This window comes from Tachyglossus aculeatus (assembly GCF_015852505.1).
Source record: "Tachyglossus aculeatus isolate mTacAcu1 chromosome 12 unlocalized genomic scaffold, mTacAcu1.pri SUPER_6_unloc_1, whole genome shotgun sequence".
NCBI lineage: Eukaryota > Metazoa > Chordata > Mammalia > Monotremata > Tachyglossidae > Tachyglossus > Tachyglossus aculeatus.
In genome coordinates this window covers 3,903,446-3,925,987 of record NW_024044828.1, presented here as the reverse complement: position 1 = coordinate 3,925,987, position 22,542 = coordinate 3,903,446, and the positions used below count along the sequence as shown (strand labels likewise).

Below are 22,542 nucleotides of genomic sequence, written 5' to 3'. Positions count from 1 at the left end.
CAATGCTCTGCAAATTAAGACTGTGATCCCCATATGGGACAGGGACTGTGTCCACTTAGTTTGTATCTACCCTAGTGCTCAGAATAGTGCCTGGCACATAGTAAGCGCTCAACAAACCCCCTTTTTCCTCTCCTCCTCCCCCCCGGCCCTACCTCCTTCCCCTCCCCACAGCACTTGTGTATATTTGTACAGATTTATTACTCTATTTATTTTACTTGCACATTATTCTATTTTTTTGTTAATGATGTGCTTATAGCTTTATTTCTATTTGCTCTGACGATTTTGACATCTGTCTACATTTTTTGTTTTGTTGTCTGTCTCCCCCTTCTAGACTATGAGCCCGTTGTTGGGTAGGGACCGTCCTATATGTTGCCGACTTGTACTTCCCAAGCGCTTAGTACAGTGCTCTGCACACAGTAAGCACTCAATAAATACGATTGAATGAATGAATGAATGAACGAACACCATAAAACAACAAACAAAAACCACCACTTTTTTCATATGAAACCCTTTTTTCAGCATGTAGATTCCATGGAGGCTTGCTTCCTGTCTTGGCTAAAGTCAACTCAGAATCTGCATATAATCTCTGGAAGTGAATCATAACCATACATATGTTTCATAAATATAATTCAACTCAAAGGTGCAGAAGGAAAAGTTACGGCATTTGTTAAGCGCTTACTATATACCAGGCACTGACCGAATGCTGGGGTTGCTACGAGATAATCATGTTGGACACAGTCCATGCCCCACATGGGGCTCACGGTCTTAATCCCCGTTTTCTAGATGAAGTGACTGCGACTCAGAGAAGCCGAGGGTCACGCAGCAGACGAGTGGCCGAGCCGGGATTAGAACCCAGATCTTTCCACTTGGCCACTCTGCTTCCCCGTGTCTCTCAAGTTCCCTGGATGCTAGGAAAATCACATCATTGTAACAGTATCTTCTCCAGTTGTCTGTCAAGCCAGCGGAATCACTGCAGACCTTAATATTTCACACTCACCTATGCTATGGAATCCTGCCTGGAATTCTTCCTGCCCGTCGATGGTTTAAAACCCAATTCAAAGAACTCTCCATTTGCCAGGCTATTCTAACTTGGGGGGAGTGGGGCTCTGCGTGATCTCTCAAGTCTTTCACCCATTTCTGTGACTCCCCTTTTTGGGTGTGTCTCCTTCCTACTGAACCATCCTGCCTTTTAGCGGTGCGATCAACTCCCCCTCCCCATCCCAGCAACTCCTTGAGAGCACACTCATGGGCTGACTGCCTTTTCCAGGAAATCTGCCCGCTCTTTCTCCCGCCGAGACTTGAAATCTGTTGCTCTCTCGGTGGCTGCTCTTTGTTTTCCAGATCCCGGATCTGGAGCGGCAGATCGTCTCCCTACTCCCAACCGCAAATCTGTCTGTTGCGTTAGCCAACGGATCCCGGTTTTCTGCGACTGTGACCCTCGGCTGGCTGAGCGCCAAAGCCTTTATTCCTGGATGAAAAAAATGCAAGCAGCTGTGGCCGTGTAATTCAAAACCTCTGCATAGTTCTCTGCAGGGGCTTGCCTGCGTTCGTTTGAGGGCTGGATGCGGGCGAGAAACCCCTCTCCTGCAGCTCGAGAAGGACAAGCAAACCTGAACGCAGCCAGAAAGATCCAAGTAGCTGAGCCGTGAGCATCCTCTCCCGGACGCCAGGTACCGTAAGCCGTGGTCGGTGAACCTCCTGCAGAAAGCCAAGCTGAGGTACTGGAGGTGGGGGAAGGACCTGAAGGAAAAGAGGGGAGTCGAGGAGGGAAGGAAACGGTCATTAGCCAGAGGGATAGAACTTGGGGGCGGCAATCGGACCGCTGAGATCGACTTTTTAAACGCTAAGAGATTCCCCACTCATGGACGTTCCGGAGTCTCGCCCGGCGGCTGTCCCGAATCCGGGCGCTGGACCCGAGATGTGCTCAAACCCAACAGCATTTCTGATGGAAATCGATCAGAAGGCTAGTGGTGCGTGCTTGAGAGGAGACACTTCCGAAAATCCTTGAGGAAGGCGTGTAGGGTGTTAGGAAGCTGGCATAATTCACACGGCAAAGTCCTTGGGATTTGTTTCGTCCTCGAGTTTACAAATTTTGCCTTTCAGAAATCAAAATTACAGCTCGACTGAAGGATGTCAGGAACCAAAGATTCTTTAATTCACTGTTACCATTGCTTGGCTTCAGCTTTACTAATCAATCCGACATATTTATTGAGCGCTGTTTGCAGAACATTGTACAGAGTACAGTATAACAGAGTCAGTGGACAGGCCCTGACCACACCAAGCTTACAGTCTAGAGCGGGAGACCATTTACTCTCTTGAAAAAATGGTTTTTAAGTAAAGGGAATCGGTTCTGGCAGATGTGTGTAAATGGTTAATCAAATGGCTCTGAACGGTTGATTCTGCTAGAATTCAGCGGGTAGGCGATAGATGTCATTAGAACTGAAGTTGAAGAAAAGCCGACGGATGCTTTAAAACTGACTCTAAAGAATATTCTGTTAAAAAGTTGGATGCGGCTGCTATAAAGAAAAGCCTATCAGAAAAAATCAAGCTTGACAGGAGTTGAAAGGCAAAATGAATACGATGAGTAATGCCACAGTCACCCAAATTGAAGCTTACAGAAAAATGAAGTGTAATTAGAGGAGTATATTCTTCTCCTCAAGGAGTTTCAGTTTAGGGCCACTCAGTGGGACAGTTTTCCAAGTCAGCAAAAAGTTAGGCAATTTGAAGGGAAGGAACACACCCACCCACTACTGTCTTCTAAGTGGAGCGGAGAAGTTCCTGATGTGGGGATTGACCTTATGCTCAGAGTTTGTAACTAGGAATATATTTAAGTCAAATCCAGGGGCCCAGATGAAGGCAAAATGGAGAAAAGTGTTTCTGTTTTCTTTTTTGGTTTCTTTTACGGTATCTGTTAAAGCGTTCACTGTGTGCCAATCTCTGTTCTGAGCGCCGGAGTAGACACAAGTTAATTAGGTTGGACACAGGCCCTGTCCCGCATGGGGGCTCACAGTCTAAATAGGAGGGAAAAAGGGAGAACTGAGGCACATGGAAGTTAGGTGACTGCCCAAGGTCAAGGGCAAGCTGTGGGCAGAACCGGGATTAGAACCCATGTCCTCTGACTCCCAGGACCATGCTCTTTCCACTCCAAATGTCACTCCAAATTTATTTATAGGAGAAATGATAATAATAATAATGGCATTTATTAAGCGCTTACTATGTGCAAAGCACTGTTCTAAGCGCTGGGGAGGTTACAAGGTGATCAGGTTGTCCCACCGGGGGCTCACAGTCTTCATCCCCATTTTTATAGATGAGGTAACTGAGGCCCAGAGAAGTTAGGTGACTTGCCCAAAGTCACACAGCTGACAATTGGCAGAGCCGGGATTTGAACCCACGACCTCTGACTCCAAAGCCCGGGCTCTTTCCACTGAGCCGCGCTGCTTCTCTAAAATGATATATAAATGATAATGATATAAAAGATATAGAAATGATAATAGTGGTAATAATTATGGAATTTGTTAATCGTTTATTATGTACCAAGCACTTTATCAAGTGCTGGGGTACACATAAGATAATACCACTGGGCACGGTCTCTGTTCCACAGGACACCCACAGTCTAAGGGGGAAAGGGAGCAGCTCTTCCATCTCCCGTCAGTGGTATTTATTCATTCAATCAATCGTATTTATTGAGTGCTTACTGTGTGCAAAGCACTGTACTAAGCGCTTGGAAAGTACAGTTCAGCAACAAAGACAGACAGTCCCTGCCCACAGCAGGCTTGTAGTCTAGAAGGGGGGGGAGACAGGTATCAAAACAAGTAAACAGGCATCAATATAAATAAATAGAATTATAGATGTGTACATATAAACCCAGGTGCTGTGGGGCAGGGTGGGGTGGGGGTAGAGCAAAGTGACAGGGAGGGGATGGGGTGCTGAGGAAAAGAGGGACTTAGTCTGGGAAGGTCTCTTGGAGGAGGTGAGCCTTCAGTGGGGCTTTGAAGGGGGAAAGTGTTGTTGTTTGGCAGATTTGAGGAGGGAGGGAGTTCCAGACCAGTGGTAGGACATGGGCCAGGGGTCGACGATGGGACAGGCGAGGTCGAGTTAGAAGGGTAGCACCAGAGGAGCAGAGTTGCAGAATGGAATGGAGAAGGAGAGAAGCGAGGTGAGGTAGGAAGGGGCAAGGTGATGGACAGCTTTGAAGCCAATTGGGTGGAGTTTTTGCTTGATATGGAGGCTGATAGGCAACCACTGGAGATTTTTGAGGAGGGGGTGACATGCCCAGATTCTGCACTTACTGTGTGCAGAGCACTGTACCAAGCACTTGGGAGCGTACAGACAACGGAGTTGGTAGACATGCTCCCCGCCCACAGTGAGCTTAGAGCCCAGAGGCGGAGACAGACATCAAGGTAGCACTGTACTGAGCACTTGGGAGAGTAAAATATAAGAGTTGGTAGACATGCTCCCTGCCCACAGTGAGCTTAGAGCCCAGAGGGGGAGACCGACATCAAGGTAGCACTGTACTAAGCACTTGGGAGAGTAAAATATAAGAGTTGGTAGACACATTCCCTGTCCATAAGGAGTTTAGAGCTCATTTCTTTTTTTTCAGTAGTATTTGTTAAACCCTTACTTTGTGCCAGGCACTGTACAAAGTGCTGGGGTCGATACAAGCTAATCAAGTTGAGCACAGTCCATGTCCCACATGGGGCTTAGACTCTTAAACACCATTTTACAGACAGAGTAATTGAATAATAATAATAATAATGGCATTTGTTAAGCACTTGCTATGTGCAAAGCACTGTTCTAAGCACTGGGAAGGATACAAGGTGATCAGGTTGTCCCATGTGGGGCTCACAGTCTTCATCCCCATTTTACAGAGGAGGAAACTGAGGCTCAGAGAAGTGAAGTGACTTGCCCAAAGTCACACAGCCGATAAGTGGCGGAGCTGGGATGAGATCCCGTGACCTCTGACTCCAAAGCCCGGGCTCTTGCCACTGAGCCGGAGAAGTGAAGTGACCAGCCCAGGATCACACAGCAGAAAAGAGGCAGAGGTGGGATTAGAACTCAGGTCCCCTGACTCCCAAACCTGTGGCCATGCTTTTTCATCAATGACATAGAAAAAAAAAGACACTCCCAATAATTGATATCTATATCTTCTTTCATGATCATTCTTGGGCACCTCCAGGTGTCCAATTTCAAACAAAAATATGTTGAATTAGAAATAGGCATAGGTTTGCTGAGGAAGCCATGGTTCTGTTTCTAGGTCCTTATAAAAACTGTGGGCCATCACTGTACACAGAATGGAAGCATATAAACAGTATGAGGAAGTTGATTTCATGTAAAACACTTTTTTCTACCCATGTGAAATCATTAAATAGGTGAAATTGCCTCGGGGAGAAAATGAGCAAATTGACATTTTTTACTAGCCTGCCTCCTTCTAAGCTAAAGTCTTCAATCTTTGTTGTCTGACAATAAAGGAGGATCGAAGGGGGCAGGCGGTCTAGTTGCAGAAATGGGCAACCTCACAAATTTCTTGTTAAATCATATTTTTATTTACCTTTTATCCAACATAAATTGCTGTTTGTCTAGGCTGAATGTGTGCAAGATGATCATTGCTTTAGAATGAAAGAATTCACAGAGTGAAAGTCTTGAAGACTTAAGTTTGACCACTACTGACCAATAATTCTGCCTCAGAATTTAGTGGGTGGACACTTCTCTAAGATCTATAGCTAGAGCACGGGCCCGGGAGTCAAAAGGACCTGGGTTCTGATCCCAGCTCTGCCTCTTGTCCGGTGGGTGACCTTGGGCAAGTCACTTCACGTCTCTGTGCCTCAGTTTCCTCATCTGTACACTGGGGATTGAGAATGCGAGCCCCATGTGGGATGGGAAACGTGTCCAACCCGATTACCTTTTAGACTGTGAGCCCACTGTTGGGTAGGGGCTGTCTCAATATGTTGCCAATTTGTACTTCCCAAGCGCTTAGTACAGTGCTCTGCACATAGTAAGCGCTGAATAAATACGATTGATGATGATGATGATCCCCCTCAGTGCTTAGTACAGTGTAGAAGAGGTGAGGTAGTAAACACTTAACAAATACTATTTAAAAAAAAAACAGGCAGCCACCAGCGTCACTGCTAGGAAAAAAGGATGCCACACACTAGTTCAATGAAAAAAACCCAGCAATAAAAGAAAGAAAGTCACCTTGAAATACAGCGAGAAATGATTCAACGCCTTCCAGCTCCTACCAGTCAATCAATCAATCAATCAGTGGTATTGGTGCTGAGCATTGTACTAAGCCTTCGGGAGTGTACATTATAACAGTGTTGGTATTGATCATGACATAGGCTTCCTTCCTTTAGGAAGCCTAACAAAACTGTTCTTTATTTCTATTAATGTCTGTCTCCCCTCTAGACGGTAAGCTTGTTGTGGGCATTGTTATTTTGTACTCTCCCAAGCGCTTGGTGCAGTGTTCCGCACACAGTCAGTGCTCAATAAATATGATTGAATGAATGAATGAAGAAATGCAGGCATGTGTGCGTCTGGATGGGGGATGCCAAGGCCGCAGAGATCGAGAAATATTCAGTCAGCCACCAGACCGAGGACTTTTACCCAACCCTGAGAAAGCTATTTGGCCCCGTTAGCGCTGTCACCGCAGAAGGGTACCGATGGGTCTGGCTGTCGTCACGGCAAAAGGAAATCCCGGGGCGATGACAAGAACACCTCGGCCATCTTACAGACACACTGTCCCTCAGCAGGTGCACGGTCCCAGACGAAGCCCCACTTTCCCTTCCACGTCACCCTGAGTTGCCCCCTTTGCTCTTCCCACCTCTCCCCGCCCCACAGCACTTACGTATAGATCTGTCATTTTATTTATTTGTATTGATGTCTGACTCCCCCCCCTGTAGACTGGGAGCTAGTTGTGGGCAGGGACTGTCTCACTTTATGACCGTATTGTACTTTCCCAAGCGCTTAATTCAGTGCTCCGCACACAGTAAGTGCTCAATAAATAGGACTGAGTGAATGAATGAAAGAGTCAGAAGGTCCTGGGTTCTAATTCCAGCTCCTCCATTTGTCTGCTGTGTGACCTTGGGCAAGTCGCTTCACTTTTCTGTGCCTCAGTTACCTCGTCCGCAAAATGGGGATCGATACCGTGAGCCCTGTGTGGGACAGGGATTGTGTCCAACCCGATTTGCTTGTACCCACCCCAGGGCTTAGTACAGTGCCTGGCACATAATAAGTGGTTAACAAACACTGTTATTATCATTATCGTTATTATTATTATCATTATCAGTGTAAGAGGGAGAATCAGAAAAATCCGGTGGCCTCTTGGTAACTTCAACTTTTGAGATTCATTCATTCATTCAGTCGTATTTATTGAGCACTTACTGTGTGCAGAGCACTGTACTAAGCGCTTGGGCAGTACAAGTTGGCAACATGTAGAGACGGTCCCTACCCAACAGTGGGCTCATCTTCACCTCGGCCAAGGCCAAGAAAAATGGTCAAGTGCCTGGATCAGATGACATTCCTGCGGGAATCTAAATGCAAAGAGGGGACTTAATCTTTGATTTCTGCCTGGATTTTTCTCCAACTAATGGCACCTTGAAGACATGTCATAGGACTTCAAAGATACTACCATACTCATTATCTTAAGGAAGGAAGTACTTTGGACACTATTGCAGGAACTCAATGTTATTGTCTAAAAAAATCTAGCTAGGAACCCTTTCGACATGCTACTGAAGAGTATCTTTAATCACCCCTCCCCGAATTACACTGTGGCTACAGACCAGAACACAGTTCAATAGACATGACACAGAGAAGAAATGCAGGCTGAAACACAAGGGCCTTGGTACTATAGTCACTGGTTGTTTTTTTGTAGTATTTGTTAAGCGCTTACTATGTGCCAGGCACTGTAGTAAGTGCTGGCGTAGAGACAAGCTAATCTGGTTGGACACGTATGAGGCTCACAGTCTTAATCCCCATTTTAGAGGTGAGGTAACTGAGGCCCAGAGGAGTAAAATGACTTGCCCAAGATCACACATAGACACGTGGCGGGGCTGGGTTTAGAACCCAGGTCCTCTGACTCCCAGCCACGTGCTTCTTCCATGGGGCCACACTGATCCTCTTTCCTCTTTCCTTCTGGTCCTTCTCCCGACCTTTCTGTCTGCATTTATCTCTTCCCCTATTTCCCTTTGCTCTCCCCATTTTTTCCTCCCTTTTTCTTTCCTCCCCCTTTTTTGCCTTGCTCCGTCTCCAAGACCCTGCCTCCATACTGTGCACTCCGCACGTAGTAAATGCTTAGTAAACGTCGATGATGATCATCGTCACAACAATCATAATGAGGAGCTAGAAGCCACTGCCAGGACATGCTTCCGATCCACTGGAAAACTCTTCCAATTCAACAGGCTAAGGGTATCTTCGAATGGTCTCCAGATAGCCAGGAACAAACACAAGTAAACACTTACTCGCATTGCGGGTGGTAAGCATATGGAATTCATTAGTACAAGAAGCCGTGCAGCTAAAATATCAGCAGATTAAAGTGAGGTCTGAATACATTCCTGGAAAGAAAATAAGCCAAAGAGGTCCTAGAAATGAGGCAAGATAGGGATGTAAAGGGAAATGTTTTGGAGGGGGCAGACGGTAGGACAACCAGAACAGTTAGGATGGAGGTCAAGGAGGACAACTTTCCCATTGTTCCGCCGATAATTTTGTCACCACTCTCCAGCTGGATGGAAAATTAGTCTGACCTAATAGTGGCATTTCTTTAGGTCTTTGCAGCAGGCTAATGACCGTTTCGGATGCACACACACCTATCAATCAGTGGTATTTATAGAGTGCTTACCGTGCCCAGAGCATTGAACCAAGCACTTGGGAGAATACAACAGAATAGGCCAACACGTTCCCTGCCCGTAGGGAGCTTACTGCCAGTCATTCAGACGACATGCGAACGTTATCTAGTCTTCTCCTCTACACTCCTTCCTCTGGCCTGGAATTCCTTCCCCTCTTCGTAGCCAAGAAGATCACCACTCTCCCCCTCTTCAGAGCCCAACTAAAATTGCTGAAAGGGGCTGAAAAGGTTTTCAGGGTTGATCTCTAGCCCCCGAAATCAGAACTCTGATTTAATGGTATTTCAAGAGGCTGTGGTGGCGGCGACTCCTCGTGCCATTTGATGTGAGGGGCAAAGGCACAGGGGGTAGGGTGGTGTTGGAGCAACGAAGAGTAGGGGCTGGGTTGTAGTAGGGGATTAGCAAGATTAGGTAGGAGGGAGAGAGCTGATTGAGTGCCTCGAAACCCATATTGAGGAGTTTCTGCCTAATGTGGAGATAGACAGGCAAGCATTGGCGGTCTCTGCGGAGTGGGGAGACACGCACACAGAAAGACGATTTTTAGAAAAATAATCCAGGCAGGAGAGTAAGGGATGGACCGAAGTGGAGAGAGACGGAAGAGACTCCTCACTTCTAGACTGTGAGCCCCTTTGTGGGCAGGGATTGACTTCTTTCTTGCTGAATTGTACTTTCCAAGCGCTTAGTACAGTGCTCTGCACACAGTAAACACCAATAAATTTGATTGAATGAATGAACGGAGGCAGGCAGGTCAGCGAGGAGGCTGAGGTAGTCCAACCTGATGATCTTGTATCTATCCCAGTGCTTACTAGCACATAGTAAGTCCTTAACTAATACCACAATTATTATTATTGTTGTTGTTATTCTAACTCCCAGGCACGTGCTCTATCCACTAAGCCATGCTGCTTCTCCCCCTGGTTCACTTTTTTGGTTAGGAATGGACCGTCCAACCCTCGTCTCTTCCCCCATCACCCTGAGTTTCCGTCCCGTTGCCCCAGCAAGCGCATATCCCCTTGAATCTAGCCAGTCCTCTCTTGGACCTGTTGACATTTCCACCCTGTGGCATCTGGGGATCCTGGAGGGATCATGCCAGGGAACGTTTGCAGCGGGAATTGCTAGAGAGAAGGTTTTCATCCCGAGTTTTACTCTATTTATTTATTTTTACTCTATTTATTTATTTTATCATCACTCTATTTATTTATTTTATTATTACTCTATTTATTTACTTTATTATTACTCTATTTATTTTATTATTACTCTATTTATTTTATTATTACTCTATTTATTTTATTTGTACATATTTATTCTATTGATTTTATTTTGTTAATATGTTTTGTTTTGTTATCCATCTCCCCCTTCTAGACTGTGAGCCCGCTGTTGGGTAGGGACCGTCTCTATACGTTGTGGACTTGTACTTCCCAAGTGCTTAGTACAGTGCTCTGCACACAGTAAGCGCTCAATAAATACGATTGAATGAATGAATGAATGAATGGTGGTTTGATAGAAAGAAGAACTACATGGCAGCGGGAGTCATTAAACACTAGGACAGGGGTCAGAAACCTCTCTGGATCGAAGAGCCAAACACTTGGCGCACAAGATCCCAATCACACCATTCGATTCACATCCACGCCGCTCACTTCACTGGGATTCATCTAACAGTTTTTAACTCCTTGCCCTCCACCCCAACACTACAGGGGTGAAGCAGCATGGCGCAGTGGATAAAGCCCGGGCCTGGGAATTGGAAGGTCATGGGTTCTAATGCTGCCTCTGCCACTTGTCTGTAGTGTGACCTTGGGCAAGTCACTTCGTTTCTCTGGGTCTAGTTACCTCATCTGTAATATGGGGATTAAGACTGTGAGCCCCACATGGGACAACCTGATTCATTAATTCATTCAATCGAATTTATTGAGCGCTTACTGTGTGCAGAGCACTGTACTAAGCGCTAGGGAAGTACAAGTTGGCAACATATAGAGACGGTCCCTACCCAGCAGCGGGCTCACAGCCTAGAAGGGGGATTACCTTGTATCTAGCCCAGCACTTAGAACAGTGCTTGGCACCTAGTAAGTGCTTAACAAATACCATTATTATTATTATTACTTTGCTTCTCTGGGTCTCTGTAAAATGGGGATTAAGTCTTTTGGGACAGGGACTGTGTCCAACCTGATTTGCCTGTATCCACCCAGTGCTTAGCACGTTGCCTGGCACGTAGTAACGTGCTTAATAAATATCAGTTTCATTATTATTATTATTTCTACTACTAATAATAATAATTAATGCCTGGTCCTCAACCCTGCAAACTCAGCAGTTGTTGGACTGGATCGCCTGCTTGTCACACCCGGAGGCCCGGGGTTACTTAGCTTTATGGGCCCGCCATGTGATGAGTGACACGGTTAGAAGATGACGTGGGATGATGTCATTGCTTCGTGCCACTGTCTCATAGGAAGAAGCAGTATGGCCTAATGGATATAACACAGCCCTAGGCGTCAGAAAGACCTGGGTTCTAATCCCAGCTCCTTCTGCTCTGTGATCTTGGGTAAACCACTTCACTTCTCTGTGCCTCCGTCATCTCATCTGGAAAATGTGGATGAAGACTGTGAGCCCCATGTGGGACAAGGACTGGGTCCTACCTAATTGTCTTGTATCTACCCCGCAGCTTAGTACAGTGCCTGGCCCATAGTAAGCGCTTAACAAATACCATTAAAAAAATACCAAAAAAACCAGTTCACGGCAATATCAGTTGTTGCCGGTGTAGGGAAGGAGAGAAAGGAAAGAAGAGGCAGTATAATGGGGGATGACATTAGCGGAAGTCATCATTCCCCATCCACTTCTCATCCCTCTTCTTCCCTCTTTGCTCCAGGGATGCACAGAGGGCAGTGCCAACATGGAGAGTCCCTCCTCTGTCTCCTGGACCCACCAGGGAAAGGGAGGAGCTTGTCTCTTACCCCCATAGGGCATGCAGCCAAGGCCTGTGGGTATGGGGGGAACCCTGCTCTCCCCAGCTCGGAGTCGGACACCAAACTTCCTCATCCTGTGGCTAGTGATGGGGCCTGCTGTCCCGCAGGGGAGTGGGGTTAGGGAAAGAGCTTCCTGAAGCCACATAGTGATCAATCAATCAATCGTATTTACTGAGTGCTTACTGTGTGCAATGCACTATACTAAGTGCTAGCACAGTGCCTGGCACACAGTAATAATAATAATAATAATGATGATGATAATGATGATATTTGTTAAATGCTTACTACGTGCTGAGAACTGTTCTAAGCGCTGGGATAGATACACGGTTATCAGATCGTCCCACGTGGGGCTCACAATCCTAATCCCCATTTTACAGATGAGGTAACTGAGGCCCAGAGAAGTGAAACGACTTGCCCAAAGTCACACAGCTGACAAGTGGCAGAACTGGAATTAGAACCCACGACCTCTGACTCCCAAGCCCCATGCTCTTTCCACTAAGCCACGCTGCTTCTCATGAATACCACAGAAAAAGCAGCAACTCATCTCGTGTACAAACATATATACAGGTGCTGTGGGGAGGGGAAGGAGGTAGGGCGGGGGGATGGGGAGGAGGAGAGGAAAAGGGGGGCTCAGTCTGGGAAGGCCTCTTGGAGGAGGTGAGCTCTAAGTAGGGCTTTGAAGGGAGGAAGAGAGCTAGCTTGGCGGATGTGTGGAGGGAGGGCATTCCAGGCCACGCTCCCCTCCGTTCTCCCTGTCGGGGTTTGAGCTGGAAGCAGGGGGACAGGAGCAGCTTTCCCGGAAGCGGCTGTGGCTTTGGGAGTCGTGTGATGGACTGACATCATCGCGTCGCGTCATGACGGAATTTGGAAACCGACCCCTGCTCTAGTCTCAGGTTTACTCGTTCCGGATCTCAAATTGTGCTTCCGACAACACCCTCATGCCACGATTAAATCCTTCTGTCTTCAAGCCACATGGCACGGGGGGAAGAGCCCAGGCCCGGGAGTCTGTACGACCTGGGTTCTAACCCTGGCTTCGCCACCTGTCTGCTCCGTGACCATGGGCAAGTCACTTCACTTCTCTGGGCCTCAGTTCCCTCATCTGCAAAATGGTGATTTGATAGCTGGTCTCCCTCCTACCTAGTCTGGGAGCCCCATGGGGGACCTGATAATGGTGTATCTACCCCAGTGCTCAGTACAGTGCTTGGCCCAAAGTTAAGCACTTACCAAATACCACAATTGTCATTCAAATTAAGCCCATTGCCTGCTCTTATCGAAAATGAGGAGTAGCAGAATGTTAGTAAATCGGAATTTGATTTATGAATTCTGTGGATAACTGGGGCATCTGTGGGAATCGCTGCCTCAGCTCTTCCCTAATAAGTGGAGTCGACAGACACCCAAAGGTTGACATTCAGACATTCCTACGGAATCTCCACCTTGCTTTCCACCTGTTATTCAATTCAGAGCTGACACTGTCTTCAGAGTGCGGGAGGTTCAGGTTTTAACCTCAGGTTCAGGCATGGATAAATGAGCTAAAGGGGACTTGTCTCTTAGCGGCCAACTCGGATAGGAAAGCTATTACCTCGCCAGTAGCCGTATCGTCCCGTTAGTAATGTCGGTGTAGGCCAGATTGAGGTACAGAAGACCTTGACATCCTTCTGAAATGAGTCTCATGGATTCATCCTGAAGAGAAACCCAAAAAAAGGGATTCATTAAAATATGCTCAGTTACTGTTAAACATCCTAAATCTAGGTTTGGGATTTACCACCCCCTCCTACTTCAGCTAGCTAATCTATTATAGTCCAGTCTGCACACTTGGCTCCCCTAGTACAAGCTTATTTGCTGTGCCCTGATCTCGTCTATCTTGCCGTGACCCCTTTCCCGCATCCTCCCTCCGTCCATCTACGCCAGACCGCCACTCTCCCCCCGTCAATGCCTTATTAAGGTCACTCTTCCATCAGGAGGCCATTTCCGAATAACCCCCCTTTTCCCCAACTCCCTCTCCCTTCTGCATCACCTCTGCACTTGGATCTGTAACCTTCGGGCACTTTGTATACACCCTGCCCTAAGCCCCACAGCATTTATGTATATACCATAAATTATTTATTTAGATTACTGTCTAGCTCCCCTGTCTAGACTGTAAATTCCTTGTGGGCAGGGAACGTGTCTACAGATTCTGTTGTACTCTTCCAAGTACTTTGTACAGTGCTCTGCGCACAGTAAGCGCTCACTAAATACCACTGATTGATATAGCAGCGCTATGAATTGAGTGCTTATTGTGCGCTGAGCACTTCACTGAGCAACTGCTCTATAAAGAGCACTCTATTTATTTATTTATTTATTTTACTTGTACATATCTATTCTATTTTATTTTGTAGTATGTTTGGTTTTGTCTCCCCCTTTTAGACTGTGAGCCCACTGTTGGGTCGGGACTGTCTCTATATGTTGCCAATTTGTACTTCCCAAGCGCTTAGTACAGTGCTCTGCACACAGTAAGGGCTCAATAAATACGATTGATGATGATGATGATGATGATGCAAAGCACTGTCCTGGGTGCTTCAGAACGTACAACAGATATCATCTCATCCTCATTCTCAATCCGATACCCTTATAAAGGTGATAAATGCACATAAATTGTCACTTAACATCTGTACCTCAGTTTCCTCATCTGTAAAATGAGGATTAAACACCTGTTCACCCTCCCCCTTATACGTGAGTCCAGTGTGTGACAGGAACCGTGTCTGATCTGATTACCCTTCATCTCCCCCAGAGCTTGGCTCAGTGCTTGGTCCACAGTAATTATTATTATTACTGTTATTAACTCCCCAAATAAGGAAGGGACTCGATACAGTTGGAAAAAACAAAGCAGTGGAGATAGAAAAGATGAAGAGGAATGTGCGTGAGGGCTAAGGGTGGGGGATTATCAGGGCTTGAGGTGGAGACTTGTCCCCACATGGACAGTATCCAGTATCCAGTAGGATCTCCCTCCTACTTAGACTGTGAGCCCCACGTGGGACCTGATTAGCTCGTATCCACCCTGGCGCGTAGTACAGTGCCCGGCACGGAGAAAGCGCTTAACAAATACCACAATCGTAATTATTACTAGTAATAAGAAGAATCAGGATGATAATAATAACAATAACTCGCACTCCGAGGGCTAGGCTCCAGCAGGTCCCCTAGGAAGAGGGGGATAAGGCCAAAAGTGTGGGCAACTTTAGGCAGGGCAAGCTCAAGGGGAGAGCTCGTCCCCCCTCCATCCCCCCATCTTACCTCCTTCCCTTCCCCACAGCACCTGTATATATGTTTGTACGTATTTATTACTCTATTTATTTATTTATTTATTTTACTTGTACATATCTATTCTGTTTATTTTATTTTGTTAGTATGTTTGGTTTTGTTCTCTGTCTCCCCCTTTTAGACTGTGAGCCGACTGTTGGGTAGGGACTGTCTCTATAGGTTGCCAATTTGTACTTCCCAAGCGCTTAGTACAGTGCTCTGCACATAGTAAGCGCTCAATAAATACGATTGATGATGATGATGATGATAGAAAGGCAGACTGGAGTGCTGGTTCCCCCGCATTTACCTTAGACCCCTCTCTCTCCTCCTTCAAAGCATTGTTAAGATCACATCTCCTCCAAGGGGCCTTCCCCGATTAAGCCTTTATTCCCCGGACTCGCTCTTCCTTCTGAGTCATCTATATGCTTGGATCTGTGACCTTTGGACATTTGATATTTGCTCTACCCCACAGCAAAGATGTACCTATCTTTAAATCACATATTCTTATTTATTGAGATTAATGTCTGCCACCCCTCCAGACTGTAAACTCGTTATGAGCGGGGGACGTGTCTGCTAATTCTCTTGCACAGCCCTCTCCCAAGAGCTCAGTACGGTGTTCCGCATAGAGAAAGCGCTCAATAAATACCATTGATGGGTGGATTGATGGGAAGGGAATTTCTGACAGGATGGGGGAGAGGGCCGCTGGGGGGAAGTAAGACAAACCCCACAGAGGAGACAGGGTGGGGTTCGAGGAGAGGCAGAACTCAAAGCGGAGAGGCTGCGGTAAGAAATTCAGGGATAGGAGCTCATGACGACAATCTTGCGGGGAGCGGAGAGGGCTTGGCGGGCAAGGAGAAGAGTGGATGCTGACCTCCAGGAAGGGCTGGCCTGGAAAGGGGCCCCTCCTCTAGAGTTTAAGCTCATTAAGGGCAGGGAACGTGTCTGCTAACTCTCCTGGACTGTACTCTCCCAAGCGCTTAGTAAAGTGCTCTGCCCACAGTAAGCGCTCAGTAAATACCATTGATCGATGGATGGATTTTAAAACTCCTGTCCCTCACCTACCCTATTTTCTTCCTCTACTACATTTGACGGCACCTGCTTTTCGATCCCATCCGTTTGGCTGGTTTTGGAAAGGGCACGATGATCTCCTTTTGACTGCAGCACCGATTTCTCATTTCTGTTTGGAGGGTAGCCCAGTCAACTGAAAAGTGATAGGCTGCAGGAGCCAGACTGAGTTGGGCTTTCATTCCCTGTAACGCTCTCTGAATCCCAGGTCTGTGCACCCTATCGACACCCGGCTCTCCTTCATCATCATCATCATCATCAATCGTATTTACTGAGCGCTTACTATGTGCAGAGCACTGTACTAAGCGCTTGGGAAGTACAAATTGGCAACATATAGAGACAGTCCCTACCCAACAGTAGGCTCACAGTCTGAAAGGGGGAGACAGAGAACAAAACCAAACATACTAACAAAATAAAATAAATAGTATAGATATGTACAAATAAAATGAATAAATAAATAAATAGAGTAATAAATATGTACAAACATATATACATATATACAGGTGCTGTGGGGAAGGGAAGGAGGTAAGATGGGGGGGATGGAGAGGGGGACGAGGGGGAGAGGAAGGAAGGGGCTCAGTCTGGGAAGGCCTCCTGGAGGAGGTGAGCTCTCAGCAGGGCCTCCTTACCGGTACAACTCCAGCTCGGGTTCCTTGTTCTTTACCATCTCTCCCATCAAAGCCCTCCTAAAAATCACCGATTAATCCCCTCCATCCCCTACACCACGCTACTACACAGCCCCCTCTCAGCACTTGTTACTTATTTGGGTTTCTTGAGTTTTGACTCTCACCCTTTAAAAATAAATCCATACTTTTCACTTGGCAGTGAGACTCCCAAGACAAAACTTCTCACTTAAAAACCCCAAGTCTATACCAACACTGCTACGGACAGACTGTTGATTTTGTGAAAAACCTCCTTATACTCACATTCAATCCTTGGCATTCGGAGACATTTAACTCTTGTAAATTTTTACACTCGCCTAAATTAAACATAAACGGAAAGTTACTTCAAGGCGCGCTGCGGATATTTAAACGGCACGTTACTCGACTAAATGCGCGTGAGTCTCCCTGAAATGGAACACGTGCATTTACAAAAATCTTGGCTGGACATTTTTTTTTCCAAGTGTATGGTTGCTTTTCCAAGTAGCCTTCGTTTAAAATTAAAACCTGCACACACGCCTGCTCTTACGTGAGGATCAAAATGAGAAAGCAGGAAAAAAAGAAGGGGCTCGTTTAGGAACCCAAGTTAGAACGTTATCCAATTGAAACATTTCAGGAACTTAAAAGAAAAGTAACTGCTGTGTCTTCACGTCCCCCAGAGAAACAGATGAGCCGCCCCCATTTACAGATGGACAAACAAAGGGAGAGAACTGTTTAAGTGATTTGCTCAGGGTCTAAAACAAATAAAGAAGCCTCCGAAAGAGAACTGGACTCCAACACCCCTGGATCGAGGGAGCTCACATTCTTGGCTTGTTTCCAGACCAATACAGTGTGGCCTGACCTTATTTTTTTTTAATGATACCTGTTAAGTGCTTACTATATGCCAGGCACTGTACTAAGCACTAGGATAGACACAAGCTAATCAGGTTGGACACAGTCCCTGTCCCCCGTGGGGCTCACAGTCTTAAATCCCCATTTTCCTGATGAGGTAACTGAGGCCCAGAGGAGTGAAGTGATTTGCCCAAGGCCATACAGCAGGCTAATGGCGGAGCTGGTACTAGAACACAGGAAATCATCATCATCATCATCAGTCGTATTTATTGAGTGCTTACTGTGTGCAGAGCACTGTACTAAGCGCTTGGGAAGTCCAAGTTGGCAACATATAGTGACAGTCTCTACCCAACAGTGGGCTCACAGTCTAAAAGGGGGAGACAGAGAACAAAACCAAACATACTAACAAAATAAAATAAATAGAATAGATATGTACAAGTAAAATAAATAAATAAACAAAGAGTAATAAATATGTACAAACATGTATACGTATATACAGGTGCTGTGGGGAAGGGAAGGAGGTAAGATGGGGTAAGATGGGGTAAGATGCCAAAATCCTTTTGGCAGTTCTACCCAGTGACAGTATGACCACCTGGGATTTTAATTTACTGCCAGAACGGTGACTTCTGATTCTGTTGACCCCGTAATTCAATCAATCAATCAATCAATCAATCAATCGCATTTATTGAGCACTTACTGTGTGCAGAGCTCTGTACTAAGCGCTTGGGAAGTACAAGTTGGCAACATATACAGACAGTCCCTACCCAACAGTGGGCTCACAGTCTAAAAGTAATTCAATCCACTGAGAAGCAGGGTGGTGTAGTGGAAATATAATGGACCCGGGAGTCCGAGATCCTGGGTTCTAATTCCGGCTCCCACACGTTCCTGCTGTGTGACTCCGGGCAAGTCACTTCTCTGGACCTCAGTTCCCTCATCTGCAAAATGGGGATTAAGACTGTGAGCCCTATGTGGGACAAGGACTGTGTCCAAACTGACTGTCTTGTAACTAGCCCAGCACTTAGTACAGTGCCTGGACACATAGTAAGCACTTTACAAATATTAGGGCAGGGATTGTTGTGCTGTACTCTCCCAAGTGCCTTAGGACAGTGCTCCGCACAACAGAAAGTGCTCAATAAATACAGCTCAATGAATGAATGACTGAAATACCAAATTGGGCAATGAACAAAGTCAGATCTCAGAGTCCTGGGCTGAAAGAGCCATTGCCTTGCGCGCAGTAAATATTCAATAAATACGATTGAATTGATTTGTTCTGAGTGAGCCATGGGAGTGCTTAGGGTTCTTTTTCAGTTCCAAAGTATTGAACGGCTCAAGAAGTACTTAGACAGATGGATGAAGGGTCCAAAATGGGTTCTTAGAGGGCAAGAAAATCATCAATTGTATTTATTGAGCGCTTACTATGTGCAGAGCACTGTATAAGAGCTGGTGCCCGATTTCTTGGGCAGGACGAAAACAAATATAAATAGGGAAAATTAGGGAGAAGCAGTGTGTCCTTAGTGGGTAGAGCCCGGGCTTGGGAGTCAGAAGTCTTGGCTTCTAATCCTGACTCCGCCGCTTGTCTGTTGGGTGACCTTGGGCAAGTCACTTTTAGAGAAGCAGCGTGGCTCAGTGGAAAGAGCCCGGGCTTTGGAGTCGGAGGTCATGGGTTCAAATCCCGGCCCCACCAACGGTCAGCTGTGTGACTTTGGGCAAGTCACTTAACTTCTCTGTGCCTCGGTTACCTTATCTGTAAAATGGGGATTAAGACTGTGAGCCCCCCGGGGGCAACCTGATCACCTTGTAACCTCCCCAGCGCTTAGAACAGTGCTTTGCACATAGTAAGTGCTTAATAAATGCCATTATTATTATTATTATTATTCTCTGTGCCTCAGCTACCTCAACTGTAAAATGGAGATTCAATACCTGTTCTTCCTCCTACTTGGACAGTGAGCCCCACAGTCCCTGTCCAACCCGAAAAGCTTGTATCTACCCCAGTGCTTAGAGCAGTGCTTGATACTTGGTAAGTGCCTAACCAATACCATACTTATTTATTATCATTATTTTTATTATTACCATGATTATTATCAGAGAAGCAGAGTGGTTTAGTGGAAAGAACTCAGAGCTGGGGGTCAGAGGACCTGGTTTCTAATCCCAGCTCTACCACTGAGAGACTGTGTGACCTTGAGCAAGTCACTTCACTTTTCTGGGCCTCAGCTTCCTCATCTGTAAAAGGGGGATTCTTCCTCCCACTCACACTGCGAGCAACATGCGGGAGAGGGGCTGTGTCTAACCCGACGATCTTGTCTCTACTACCCCAGTGCTCAGTACAGGACTTGGCATGACTACCGTCATTATTGGCAGGGATTGGCCCGATTCTGAGAGGGTAAGGGAAGGCAGGAAGGGTTTCACAGTGCCAGACCAGGGGGTAGGTGGGCGGGAGCAACAGGGGCAGAAAGCACGCTCCTCTCTCACACTCCCCACACATGGATCCTTTCACTCCAGTCACTCCTCCCCCAACCCACAGGCAAAACTGCTGAAGCTGCTCCTGCTCATCCTGCCAAAACCACAGGTCCCTTGGGCCTGGGGCTTCTGGTGGGAGGGAAAAAGGGGGTGTCGTGGGTGAGTCAGAGAGGCTGAGGGAGGTTGGGGCCGGAGCCGAGCCAGGATGCTGGTAGGTTCTGAACTTGGGCTGATGATGTTTCACACAAAGTCCGAACTGGGGCTAGACTCTAGATCTCCTAACCCTCCAAACGTTGCTACTGTCTGGGCTGTTCGTTCATTCACTCATTCAGTCGTACTGATTAAGCGCTTACTGTGTGCAGAGCACAGTACTGAGAGCTTGGGAAAGTACAATGCAACAGTAAACAGTGACAGTCCCTGCCCACAACGAGCTCACAGTCCCCAAGTGATCACACTGGCCACTCCTCTGAAAGGATCACAAAAGAACACCGCCCAGAAAGTCATCTCGAAGCTGTCAGAACATGATGATGATGATGATGACGGCATTTATTAAGCGCTTACTATGTGCAAAGCACTGTTCTAAGCGCTGGGGAGGTTAGAAGGTGATCAAGTTGTCCCACAGGGGGCTCACAGTCTTCATCCTCACTTTACAGATGAGGGCACAGAGAAGTTAAGTGACTTGCCCAAGTCACACAGCTGACAGTTGGCAGAGCGGGATTTGAACCCCTGACCTCTGACTCCAAAGCCCGTGCTCTTTTCCACTGAGCCAAGTGCCCACTGTCTCTGTTCTTGCTTTTTATTTATTTGATTTATGTGGTATTTGTTGAGTGCTTACTATGTGGGGGTAGAAACATCCCTCTACTCCTCTCTGATTGGCTCTTCCGTTTTTATGGTATTTGTTAAAGGCTTACTATGTGCCAGACAATGTACTAAGCGCTGGGGTAGCTATAAACTAATCAGGTTGGACACTGTCCGTGTCCCACATGGGGTTCACAGTCATATTCCCCGCTAACAGATGACTGAGGCACAGAGAAGTGACTTACTCAAGGTCACCCAGCAGACAAGTGACAGAGCCGGGATTAGAACTCATGTCCTTCTAACTCCCAGACCTGTGCTCTATCCCCTAGGCCATGCTGCTTCTCTGATTAACTGACAGGCAGGCATGATTCTTGCCCTCAAGGAGCTTACAATCCAGTAACTTTCCTCAAGAACCTCTCGGGATCGTCCTGGAGAATTTCCGGTACTCTACCAGTCTCGGCTATGGAAAGGACAGTCAAGCAGAGGCATACCCATTCTGTTCCTAGCTGGACAGTGACTAGTGAGTGGAAGGCCATTTTTTACAAGTCAAACTCACGTGTGATGGGCAATAACAGCACGGGAGAGATTCGTGGGCGGAGATTCAAATAGAATGCACAGAAGAAGGCAACGGTAAAGCACTTTTATACTTTGACCAAGAAAACTCTATGGATACACTACCAGAGCAATTGCAGGTGGAGGTGGGGTGTTCTGGGAGAGACGTGTCCATGGAGTCGCTATAGGTCAGAGATGGCTCGACAACGTAAGACAAAAACCTCCTCAAGTAGATTATTAATATTATTATTATTTATTATTAAGTAGACCAAGACAGGGATTCCTTGGCTATGGACTGTGGGTTTTTCTCTCAACTGCCATCCCTCGTTCCGACTTTCCTCTCCTCTCTACCTGTTCCCCTTCTGAGCCAGACCCCTCTGACCCCCAGCTATGGGTCAGAGACGACTCGACAACATAAGAAAAGACAAAAAACCTCCTCACGTAGATTATTAATATTATTATTATTTATTATTAAGTAGACCAAGACAGGGATTCCTTGGCTATGGACTGTGGGTTTTTCTTTCAACTGCCATCCCTCGTTCCGACTTTCCTCCCCTCTCTACCTGTTCCCCTTCTGGGCCAGACCCCTCTGACCCCCAGCTATGGGTCAGAGACGATTCGACAACGTAAGACAAAAACCTCCTCACGTAGATTATTAATATTGTTATTATTTATTATTAAGTAGACCAAGACAGGGATTCCTTGGCTATGGACTGTGGGTTTTTCTCTCAACTGCCATCCCTCGTTCCGACTTTCCTCCCCTCTCTACCTGTTCCCCTTCTGGGCCAGACCCCTCTGACCCCCAGCTATGGGTCAGAGACGATTCGACAACGTAAGACAAAAACCTCCTCACGTAGATTATTAATATTGTTATTATTTATTATTAAGTAGACCAAGACAGGGATTCCTTGGCTATGGACTGTGGGTTTTTCTCTCAACTGCCATCCCTCGTTCCGACTTTCCTCCCCTCTCTACCTGTTCCCCTTCTGAGCCAGACCCCTCTGACCCCCAGCTATGGGTCAGAGACGACTCGACAACATAAGATAAAAACCTCCTCACGTAGATTATTAATATTGTTATTATTTATTATTAAGTAGACCAAGACAGGGATTCCTTGGATAT

At 46.5% G+C, this 22,542-nt stretch overlaps 2 protein-coding genes across 6 annotated transcripts in view; one reads left to right on the top strand and one right to left on the bottom strand.

Moving 5' to 3' along the window:
• The window catches only part of FBXL13 (F-box and leucine rich repeat protein 13), a 114,226-nt gene that overhangs the window by 37,251 nt on the left and 54,433 nt on the right, over positions 1-22,542 (bottom strand). For both annotated transcript variants that reach the window (XM_038741486.1, XM_038741487.1), the window contains exons 10-12: positions 17,050-17,102; positions 13,365-13,465; positions 1,611-1,740 (exon numbers count right to left, since the gene is read on the bottom strand). In XM_038741486.1, the coding sequence (XP_038597414.1) occupies positions 1,611-1,740; positions 13,365-13,465; positions 17,050-17,102 (284 nt within the window). The remainder of the gene's footprint in view (positions 1-1,610; positions 1,741-13,364; positions 13,466-17,049; positions 17,103-22,542) is intronic.
• The window catches only part of LRRC17 (leucine rich repeat containing 17), a 70,225-nt gene that overhangs the window by 35,818 nt on the left and 11,865 nt on the right, over positions 1-22,542 (top strand). For 2 of the 4 annotated variants that reach the window (XM_038741489.1, XM_038741490.1), the window contains one exon: positions 1,342-1,670. The gene's annotated coding sequence lies outside the window, so the exon portion shown is untranslated. Of the gene's footprint in view, positions 1-1,341; positions 1,719-21,349; positions 21,389-22,542 lie in introns of those variants that run through there. The other 2 variants (XM_038741491.1, XM_038741492.1) reach the window with 2 other exon arrangements.